General features: G+C 33.1%; 1 protein-coding gene across 2 annotated transcripts in view; it reads right to left on the bottom strand.

Annotated features, from left to right (window-relative positions):
- Positions 1-666: 666 nt before the first annotated feature.
- Positions 667-11,627, bottom strand: part of RB1CC1 (RB1 inducible coiled-coil 1) — an 82,702-nt gene continuing 71,741 nt past the window's right edge. Inside the window, exons 19-24 of one of the 2 annotated variants that reach the window (XM_012790058.3) lie at positions 10,321-10,375; positions 9,233-9,280; positions 6,197-6,255; positions 4,368-4,504; positions 2,349-2,419; positions 667-1,635 (exon numbers count right to left, since the gene is read on the bottom strand). In XM_012790058.3, coding sequence (XP_012645512.1) covers positions 1,558-1,635; positions 2,349-2,419; positions 4,368-4,504; positions 6,197-6,255; positions 9,233-9,280; positions 10,321-10,375 — 448 coding nt within the window. In that variant the 3' untranslated portion in view covers positions 667-1,557. The remainder of the gene's footprint in view (positions 1,636-2,348; positions 2,420-4,367; positions 4,505-6,196; positions 6,256-9,232; positions 9,281-10,320; positions 10,376-11,627) is intronic. The other variant, XM_012790060.3, reaches the window with a different exon arrangement.

Here is an 11,627-nt window from a genome sequence, read left to right as displayed (position 1 = left end):
ACATTAATGAGATGATGGATATGATGTCAGGTATCAGAGCTCACTATAATTACAGAGCACAATGACCAAATAATAAATTTGAAGGGTACCAATGAAGTCAAAATGGGCTACCTGGCAAATTCATTTAGACCCAAGCAAGTCTGCTTAACAAAACAACTCTCTATATAAAGTAACTTATTGCTTTGGTACTCTTTGCATAAAGATGTCATGGAAGGACTGAATAGAAACATGTGAAATCATTTGTTCATTTATTCATTAATGTTGTCAAATTCAGTTTTCTATACACTATGATGTTTATTCCATTTTTTATACTATTAGATATACATATTTAAAAAAATATTTAACTTATTTTTATGAAGAAATTAAATATCTTCTGAAAAAGAATCATTTTATTATTGTTCTCTAGCAACAAATCTGAAACAAGTCTCATCCAACTTAACTAACTCATTTAAATACTTTTACTCTATGGCAACTTCTCTAAAGTTCTAGTTCACACAATTCTATTCTACATAACACTGTTTTACCCTGTTACATAGCATATAGTTAAAGAACATTTTTGTAATAAACATGTTTTTCTCTTTGATATGGTACAGAACAATTTTTTCACACTTCTCAGCAACCACTCAAATATATTAAAAATGTATCCTTCTTTAAAAGGCACACACATTTACAGGTTGTAATCTTTATTGTTTTAAAATTGTATAGGTCTTTTACAATACAATATTTTGTTACTTAAATGACCTCTAAATGGTTAATGTACAATGAATATCTTTTTTTCTGAAACTCAACCATGAATTATGATTTTATCAATATGATCATTCTAAAGAGTCATAAAGATGGTGGGAAGATTTGAGTGCTGTATTAGAAACAGTCAATGGCACAGACTCTTCCCTTTAGAACCCAGATGACCAAGCCATTGAAAGTGCTTTTGAAGACTGCTGATTATTTATGGCTGATGTTAAAATCAGCCAATCAAATTACAGTTCCTTTTTTTAAAATATCAAAGGGCATTTAAAAAAATAAATGAAACAATTTGCTCTAGTAATCTACTGAGGCAAACTCAAAATTATGATTATCTGCATGCAATAACACTCCTCTTTAAATAGTTTTGAAGAATTTATACATTTTTATAAAGAATGTGTTAAAGAGTGCAAGTATTCTGATATTGGTTTCACAAAAGGACAAATGCTGGTAATAATAACTAACATTTAACATCTAAGTTCAAGCTAATGTATATTTAACAGGCAATTAATATGGCTAATCATAGGCCACAATACACAAGGTATGCCCTTTGAGAAAACGAACTAGTTTGGTCCACATTTCTAAAGTTGTCTGGGTAAAAAAAACCAAAACCAAAACCATTTCAATTCGGCCAAGGGTTCTAATGAATTTATTATCCCTAAAATGTAGCCAGTTAAAAAATTAATGAAGTACACCAATGAAGTACATTGTCACACTGACTTGTGCATAAAAAGATGGCCTGCTGTTTTTGGAGTGATGAATGAGCAGTATAAGATCAATCAGAAAAATGTCATAAAACATTAATTTCTTGAGAAGTTATACTTTCTTATTCCATGACACGGCTTTCACTCTGTAAAACTTTGTCCCCAAAGGAACTTTAAATCTGTTTTGTGCCTAAGAGGAAAGAAAAAAGGGAATCATTTGAATGATTAAACCAAAATCACATAGATACCCTCCTACCATACTACTCATTGCTAGAATATCTGGGGTAGGGAGAGTTGGTGTGGTTTCGAAAGTCTTTATCAAACTACACAGGATCCAATCCTCACCACATGATAACACAGAGCAACTAATATTGATGGAAGACAAATTCGGTAGCCACTGCTAAAGAACATAATACAAAGCAGCCATAAGTATCAAGAAACCTCAATAATATACAGTTCAAGTTCTATTAGTATTTTGTATCCTGAGGCCCCAAATTATAGTAAGGAAGAATGCTCAGTAGATTTTATTGAATCTATAGCAATGACACTATTGATATTACAATCGTGTCCATTTTTAAGCCAAACATGTCATGCTATCTTTCTTCAATCAGTAGTATACAAAAAAGAAGAAAACATCAACTGTAACTACAAATAGAATTCACTTTTTGTCATCCGTCATGCAGGGTTCATTTTTTACACATAAATTACCCTGGTAACTTCACAGTTATAGAAGAGAAACTGGGTAGTACTTTTTCTATATAGGTTGATGGACTGCTGGCAAACTTCCCCTACTATTTAAAGACAACATAAATACTTAGAAGGCCAAAGACAAATATTTCTATATAAAGCACTATAAAAATCTTTCATAATTCATAGGCTCATATCACATGGTGTAGGTTTTACCTTTTTGGCTTGACAATATTCCTTTTCCATCACTTTTCCAAGTACCCAGGGTCTTCTAGTTGCACCTGAAGCTAATGAATCAAGCAGTTAATTTCTTTTTGAAAGTAAGGTTATAATTATTAATTATATTACAGTAATATAACATTATATTAATATCAATCATAACTGTCAGAATTAAAACAGACTAATGAAGTGCTCATGAGTGAAAGAATATGTAAAACTTTTAAAAACTGATTATCACTGAATTTCAACATATAAAATAACACTGAATTCATGTTACTTTCAACCAGTAATATGTAGGTGGCTTTTACTACTCATTAACTAAATATACATGGTATGTCAAATCAAAGAGCTAGCACAGTTCAGGAAATACTAATAATCTTAAGTACAAATCATGAACAAATAAATCTAGGAATTCTAGGCTAACTCAACAGTGCCATCTACTGAAAGAACTAACAAAGATGACCAATTTTATTTTTGAAAGCAGACAAAATGTATTTGTAGGGTTAAAAGCAAAGCAATGATTTTTGAGGGGCAGTGCTTTCAACATAAATCTTCAAGGGCAGCAACTGCACTTTCCCACATCTGTATGCCACAATGCCTGGCATGGCAGAGTTAAGAATCAAAGAAAGTCTAGGTCTAGAAGGGCAGTACTTGTGTGAAGGGAAGATGGAAAAGTAGGAGAAGATATGTGAGATGAGAAGGCCAGTCCTCCTAGAGCCAAAGTGTGACAGGCTAAAGGGGTAAATATTCATTTTCTTTTTAAATTCATCAGAAGAGAAGCTGCCATATTGACGTTGATTTCAAAAGTATTCACCCAGGCCAGGCGTGGTGGCTCATGCCTGTAATCCCAGCACTTTGAGAGGCCAAGGCGGAAGGATCGCTTGAAGCTGGGAATTCAAGACCAGGGTGTGCAACAAAGTGAGACTCTGTGTCTACAAAATTAAAAAAAAAAAAAAAAAAAATTCCGGGCATGGTGGCACACATCTTCAGTTCCAGCCAATTGGGAGGCTGATGTGGGAGGATTGCTCGAACAAATCACTGTAAGTCGGGGACCCTCTGTATCCTCTGAATCCTGAGATTCCCAACAGAAGACATACCTGATTTTATTCCATAAAAGTAATTTGGGAAGATATACATGAAAGATATCCTGAATAAATCATCAGAAATGAACCTTAAGGATACTGTCATATGACAGAAAGGAAAACCCAAAGAAAATGTCAAGTTCATTATTTTCAAGGTAAAAAAAAAATACTGAGTAAAAATAGCAAATTGTAAGGTTATTTTATTTTTCATGGTTATAGGATTGTATTATAGACATTAAATAGCCCACCAGAAACAGCCATGATGAAGTTGTCATGGGACACTGGCCTAGGTCAAGAATAGGTATTTCACTCTGTTCACAAATCATTCCATTAGGAATATCAATCTGAATAGAAATACTTTTATTTTTTCTTTTTAAATAATTCTACTTATGGTAAGTATACCACAATATCTATTTTGTTTTGAGTTCTTTAAAGATCAAATAGATAGACATTGTTACTTAGTATATATTAAGAAAGCTTACTGCCTTAACAACAACAAAAAAAAGTGTTGACCAGTATAATGAAAAATAAGATAGGAACACAGGATGACAAATAGGATAGAAAAAATATTTAATAATTTAAGAAAACTAATTTTTTGGCCAAAAAATGGTAATGCCTTTATAAACAAGTGTGTATTAAGTTTGAACAAGCTTCACATGAGATTTTTAATAGTATAATTTTGTAATTGCTAGGGTATGAGATGTCTGAAAAATCACATATTCTGATCAATTGATTCATTTTATAAGCTACTCTAATTTTGAAATGTCAACAGAACCCATGAAAATAATCTGGATAATGCAAATTTTATAAAAAAACAGATTAAGCAGGGCTCCCCCTTAGTGACTTAATTCTGATATAATTAGCAGGGAAAAAACATCTTTAATATACTTCCTCCACTCCAATTTTAATATTTTAGTTATAGAATGACACTTACCACCCTCACCTGGTTTGAGATCCAGGGCAGGCAAAGATTCTGAATGCAGAAAATATAAAGTAGGACTAACAGTAAATAAGACATAATTGTCGTGGCGTTCATCTAGGATGATGAGCACCAAATCTCCCACCTGAAAACTGAACAAAGAAATGTAATTTTACTGACCCAGAGAAAGTTACTATCATTCACCCTATTCTGAAAACTTAAGTATTTATTCTACAATGCTCAGCTACATATTAAAATATTAATGCAATATTAAATTTCACATTTACATGATACCCTTTTTGTACTTTGCCTAGCTCCTAATGAAACTGCTGGTCATACAAAAATGTGCAAAAGATAATGCCACCGTCAAAAACCTGAAGTTTCCTTAATAAAGCTTCTCCATTATCTAATGCTGACAAAAATAAATTTAAAAAATTGCTTGGATGAGGGGCAGAAAAACTACTCATTATAATTTATCCAGTCACAGGAAGACTTTTTCCTAATCTTTCATTTGACACCACAAAGCACAAATTCAGACAGTGTCAAAGAAAGAACTAGATCCTGTTGCTCCAGCTTCCAAGTGTAGTGCTCTTTGATTTAAAAGAAAAAGCAATTGAACTAGGTCCATAAGCCAGGTACTTAATTAGGTCTAAACAAGTCAATGGATGTCACTGGCTTAGGGTATAGGCCTGAAAGGAGGGAACAAGGAAAGAAAGAAGTAGGTGCAACTGCCCACATGTCTACGTTGTGTTTGTCTTTTTAAAGCCTTCTTAGAACTATTGTTCAAACATCAATAAGCCTTGAAAATTAGTCTCAGATTTCTTAGCTGTCAAGATCATTTAATTTACCAGGTTCTACACCTAATCATCAAAATCAGCTGGGGAGGCTTTTAAAGTACAACAGCCTTTTATGCATTAACTGATTATCCTACAAACGCTTACTTGCCTACCTAATAACAATGTGGCAGGCACTGTTTTGGCTCCAAGACCAAAAGCTAATACTGTAAAAGGGGGGGATGGGGCCTCTCTGAGGCAGTTTTTTTAACACTCATCTCTCTTTAATCTTCTAAAGGCCATAAATGAACTCCCCACTGATGTGACATACAGCTGGTAAAGACAGATACCACTCAGCCCTTTCAAATCACTGAGAGAAGATCAAATTTTAATGAGATGTGAAAGGTCAGAACCACAGATACCTGACAACCAAAAATTTGGTCAACAAATTTAGAAATAACATTAAAGGTCTTTAATTTCCAGAATCCTGTTAGGTATGAAAAACTGAAGACTATTCATGAGTTACTAACAATGCTTTTCTTTATAACTCCAGATCTCCTTTCAAATAACCCAAACCAAAGAAAAATTACTATGGAATAATCTGGTCTAGGAAAATTGACTATTAAACTATTCAACTGGTAAGTTTCATAGTGCATTATTTATTTGTAACATCCAATAAAATGAAATCTGAAAAATAAAAATGAAGAAATATTGCAACTTAAAAACAAATCAAGACTCTCCAATATAAAATGAAAAAGGCGAAGGAGATAAATGGTATTTAAAAGAGGAGGCAAACTGAAAATTAACTAGAGTAAAAGAGGCTTCAAGGACATTTATGTGAATTGTAAAGCTATAGTAGGAATGTTTTGAAATGCAATCCTAATACTTCCAAGATAACAATTTAGAAAAACCTTGTCCTCCAATAAAAACCTTTTACTACACTGCATATAAAACACTCAGCTCAGTAAACCGAGCCCTGAAGGATTACTGCCACTGAAATACACTATTAACAATACAATTCAGCAAATTTTTTTCACAGAAAAAAAGAAAAACCCAAATTAAAATACTTACTCTCTAATAGCTATCTTTTCAGAATGCCTTGAAGATACCGAAGACATGCTCTGAGACATCTTAAAAAAAAAACAAAAGAACAGTTTATGAACCTTTTACAATGTGAGCACCACATACATCTTACTAGGTACTTAACTGCAAAAATTTCTTTCAGTGTTACACTCACTCAAGCCTGTACCCTAGTTTTAAAAGGTCCAAACTAATATAGTATTTGTTCATTATTATAAATCCTTTACTTCAATAATTAATGTCATTAGACAGATTTACCTATATTTTAACTCATGTTATTTTATCAAATTTAGTTGGATTAAAAACTGATTTTAGAATCACATTTTATTGATATTACATATGTAATCTTAAAAATAAAATATCAGAGAGAAAAATTTGTCAAGAAGAATTTGAAATTTGGAAATTTTAGAGAAGAGTTTGAAAATTCTAGCACAATCTTTTTAAAATTTTTCCTTCTGGAACAACAAAATGAACCAAAAAAGACTCTTAAAAAAATTTTAGTCTAATATCTAAATAGAAAAAACAAAAAATATTACTCTGGATGAAATGGGGTCGTAAGAGCGTAACCTTCTGAGAGTTGAGAAGAAATCCCTCCTTTTTCATCTTCAAGGTAACTCCTGAGATGCCTCAGTTTACAAAACCCACTATTCTGATCACTAAACAAAGAAAGAAGTGATAGCCACCCACTTCCTCTCCTGATGCCAAGCACAATGGAATGGTACTTGCTCACTGATTTGCTGTTGCCCTTGCTAAGCTGGGACTGCTCCACTCTTCAAACAGGCTTCAATCTATGTTTCACAGCATCTCATAATACCTGGGGCCTGGGTTCCAAGGTTTGGGGCCTAAAAGAGTAGTAAGAATATCTATCCTTCCCAAGCAAAGTGAGCTCAATGCGTCAAACCAAGGACAAAGGTGGATTTCTTTTTGTTTTGTTTATTAGATCTAATTTTGATGCTCTGAATTTCCTCCATTTCCATCTGAACACTACCTGGGTACAATTGTGTTTAAGACAGGTGTTTACAAGAGAAGGAAAACAACAACAAATAATGACTAGAAAAAGGCCTAAAACTGTATAATAATTTATTAAAATCATCCAAATGAACTATATCTTGCAAGTGAAGATAAGACTGACCATCCACTTTAAGATATTTAATTTTATTTAGATTTATTAAAAGCTTAAGTTTTTCATATTTTTATTATAAATGAGGATTTAGACTGGAAGAAAATTTATGTGAATATAGTTGTAAATCTATGTGAAAGTGTGATTTATATTTAGACACTCCTCTGGATCTAAGTGTGGTGTTCTCTGGGTATGAAATGCAAAATTCATTTATTCATAAACGTTTGCCAGGCATCTATAGTATGTAAGTTACTATTGTACATGTTAGGAACATAGCAGTCACCAAAAAGATTAAAATCTCTGCCAAACAGAGTTTATATTCTATTGGGGACAATACATAAAACACATGTTGAGTGATGTCTGGGATAAGCAATTCTTCTGCTATGTCTTTCTCAAAAATTAACAATTAATTGAAAGTTTAATCATTACCCAATATGCAATTTTTGCTATTCAAGTTAAGGTATAAGAAAAAGCAGATGTTTCACTAAAAGATATTCTATTTTTAAAACACTCAATTCTCAAAAGTTTCTCAAGAGTACTGAACATAAGCCTTAATCTGTTTGTATTTCCTTGTAAACTATAATTATTGCAATTTGAAAATTGACATAATTGCTATTAAAACATAGATGATTGGCTGTAAAATGGGCTGCTTAAGTAATGTGTTAAATTCACAGGTTAGAGTAAAGCAAAGGTAATTTCAAAAACTACAGAGGGTCTCTTGCCTTTTAGACACCTTCACTTAAAGACAGAATTCACAACAGGATATAATGTACAAAATTATGCACACTTGTGATACATGTTAATCTGCAAAAGGCTTATGAGGTCTAGCTCTAATTATTAATGTGCTGACTGAATTAAGAATCATAACTGAGATTACAAAGACATGTAGGCCAGGTGCGGGTGCTCATGCCTGTAATTCTAGCGCTCTGGGAGGCCAGGGCGGGCAAATTGCTCGAGCTCGGGAGTTCAAAACCAGCCTGAGCAAGAGCGAGATCCGTCTCTACTAAAAATAGAAAGAAATTAATTGGCCAAATAATATATATAGAAAAAATTGGCCGGGCATGGTAGTGCCTGTAGTCCCAGCTACTCAGGAGGCTGAGGCAAGAGGATCGCTTGAGCCCAGGAGTTTGAGGTTGCTGTGAGCTAGGCTGACACCATGGCACTCACTCTAGCCTGGGCAACAAAGCGAGACTCTGTCTCAAAAAAAAAAAAAAAAAACGAAAACAAGGACATGTAATCATGGAACCCTAAGAAGTTAATAGTTTTATTAATAAGCAGAAAGTACTCCATTGATTTTGTTGATTTTTTTAAAAAAAGTATCTTAGTATGGTAATTCATTTGGTCATACCTATAGCCCTTTTTTTTGTGTGTGAAACAGGTCCTGTTTTGTTGCCCTAGGCTGGAATGCAGTGGCATGATCATAGCTCACTGCTGCCTGGTACTCTGGGCCTCAAACAACCCATCTACCTCTGCCTCTTGAGTAGCCAGGACTACAGGCTCACACCACTACATCTGGCAAATTTTTTTCATTTTTTGTAGGGATGGGGTCTTGTTATATTGTTCAGGCTAGTCTCAAACTCTCAGCTTCAAGCAATCCTTGACCTCCCAAAGGTGCTAACATTAGAAGTGTGAACCACCACACCTGGCCAGATCTACAGACTTAAGTCTGACAAAGATATACTTACTTTCTTGCTAAGAAAAAAAGCCTGACTCTACAGTCACAGGTGAAAACTCTGATCTCACTTCAGCACTCTGAGAATCAACAGTATACGATGACCAACATAGGTCAACAAAACTACTATAAATAAATCAAAGCATGCATCTTTCTGACACTCCATCTTCACAATGAAATATAAGGCAAATAATTTTAAAATAGTAAGATGAATTTATAAAGAAAAAAACCTTACCAGTCTTTGATTTAACCGTTTATTTTCTTCTTCTTTCAACTGCAATGTCTGCAAGTGGAAAAAAAGAGACCTGCAATTTATCCTTATACCTATACATCTAAACATAATGATTGTTAGAAAGGTCTCATTATCAAAGTATTGTACAGTTTTGGTAGTATGAAAGGTTAATGGGGATATTATTTTCTGTGAATCTATTCCAGCTTTTTCAATTATTTACTGGTTTAAATAAGAACCAGAACATATATTTACCTAAGCCTAGGGATGTTAAACTTTAATATGCATTAGAAACACCTGTGGATTTGTAAATGTGCAGTAAATATTAGAGACCTACCCTCAAACACTTTGTTAGTAGGTCTCACCTAAGAGAAGAAATCTGATTTATAACATATATCTCAGGTTACTGTGAGGTACGCAATCACATAACCCTTTAATAACAAAAGAACATATGCTATATTTGAACTAAGCTGTACAATGGTGATCCTGGATTTTTATCAATTAAGCTTTTAAGAGTAGAAGACATTTGTTGAAAATCTTAAAGGCCTAAAAAAGAAAAACTCATCTGTGAATGATGATTTGCCAAATGTGTATAAAACCTTAGAGTACAACTAGAGCAAAGACCCTATTGCCAATTTTTTCTTGTTCATTTCAATTAATCTTTATTAAAAATTTAACTCTTTTCTTCATTATTCTATTTGTGACTATTTATAAAAAATATTTAATACTGTGTTTTTGAAACAAATATATAAATTTCATATTTGTTTTATTTTGCTAAATTCTGAACTGTTATTAAAAAGCCATTATTTTATGAATTTATTTTATTAAAACTACCAACCTTTTCCTCTGATACAGACTTGATTCATTGGGAAGTTATGACAAATGAGAGGCCTGAAATACCACTGTTACTAGGGTCACAAAAAGACAGGACTTCTCAAAATATTAACCATAAAAATAAGTTAATCATGAAAGAAGGTTTAACTTATAAACAAGTAGAGACAGTCTTCTAAATGGTTTTGAGAATAAAGTTTATTTAACTGTATACCCAAAGTGAACATATTAAACATGGTACTTCAAGAAGAGAATTTACTTACTCGTTCTAACAGCATTATCCTCTGTTTTTCTTCTGACAGCATATGGATATTTTCTCTAAAAGTGACAGAGTGATTTATTTTAATTTCAGTCTTTTGAAATTCTAAACTTAACATTCTTCAATAAGTTTTTAGAAATTTAAATATTGATACAGGATGACTTTAATAATTTAAGAGTTTGTACTAAATTTTCAAAAGAAGCCTATTTAAGTAAGGACATAATTTTAATGTTGTATATTCTTTGTAGGAGACCTAGAACTATAAGCCTTCTAGAAATGATAAGCCAAATTTTGTATATGCACTTATCTAGGTATGTCTTTAGATTTCCTATTTTCCCCCATGTTATTAAGAACAACTTTTCTTTCTATGCATTAGTAAATCCATGTTACTGATAAAAGTTGTAGTTCTTGAGTGGCTTCATAAAGATTTCCACAGATATTTACTAAGTGGCTACAATGTACTTATTAGTACCTGTGCCAGATATGAATTTGCCTATCACACTAAAACCAAAAAATAATAAGAAAAAATGCTCTAAAATTAAAAAAGTAATAATGTATTGGTTTTTAAATTTTTCTACAGGTATAAACCCCCAATTTTGTACACATACACACACAAATTTTTTTTGGTAGAGACAGGGTTGTCCAGCCTGGTTCCCCAATCATATTTTAAGCAACCTGACCCATGACAAGAATTGTGTCTTCTTGTAAATGTTAATTCTTTGGGAAGAGGCTTTGCTCAATGTCAGATCATGAAGATACACTCCCATGAAGAGTTTTTTAAAGCTTTTATATTTAAGCTTATGATCTAGTTTAGGTTATCTTGTGTGAATGGTAAGCAAAGGGTCCAACTTAATTCTTTTGTTTGTGGATATCTGGCTATCTTATCCCAGCACCATTTATTGAAAAGGCTATTTCCCCCACCGAATTATCTCAGCACCCTTGACCATAATGCAAAGGTTCAATGACCATAAATAAAAGGGCTTCTTTCTTTCTTTTTTTTTTTGACACAGGGTCTTGCTTCGTCGGCCAGGTTGGAGTGCAGTGGCATCATCATAGCTCTCACTGCAACCTCAAACTCCTTGGCACAAGAGATCCTCCTGCCTCTGCCTCCAAAGTAGCTGGGACTACTAATGAATGTTGGTGTGCCCACCTTGACAAATTTTTATACACTGAGCTTGTATCCTGCAACCTTATTGAACTAGTTCTTTAGTTACAATAGTTCTTTAGTAGAATCCTTTGGACTTTCTATATATAAGATCATGTCATATATGCAAAGAGTTTCGTTTCTTCCTTTCCAATCAGGATGCCTTT

Source organism: Microcebus murinus, chromosome 7 (assembly GCF_040939455.1).
Source record: "Microcebus murinus isolate Inina chromosome 7, M.murinus_Inina_mat1.0, whole genome shotgun sequence".
Classification (NCBI taxonomy): Eukaryota; Metazoa; Chordata; class Mammalia; order Primates; family Cheirogaleidae; genus Microcebus; species Microcebus murinus.
Note: the sequence above shows the minus strand (reverse complement) of the source record. Positions and strands in the feature narration are given on the sequence as shown.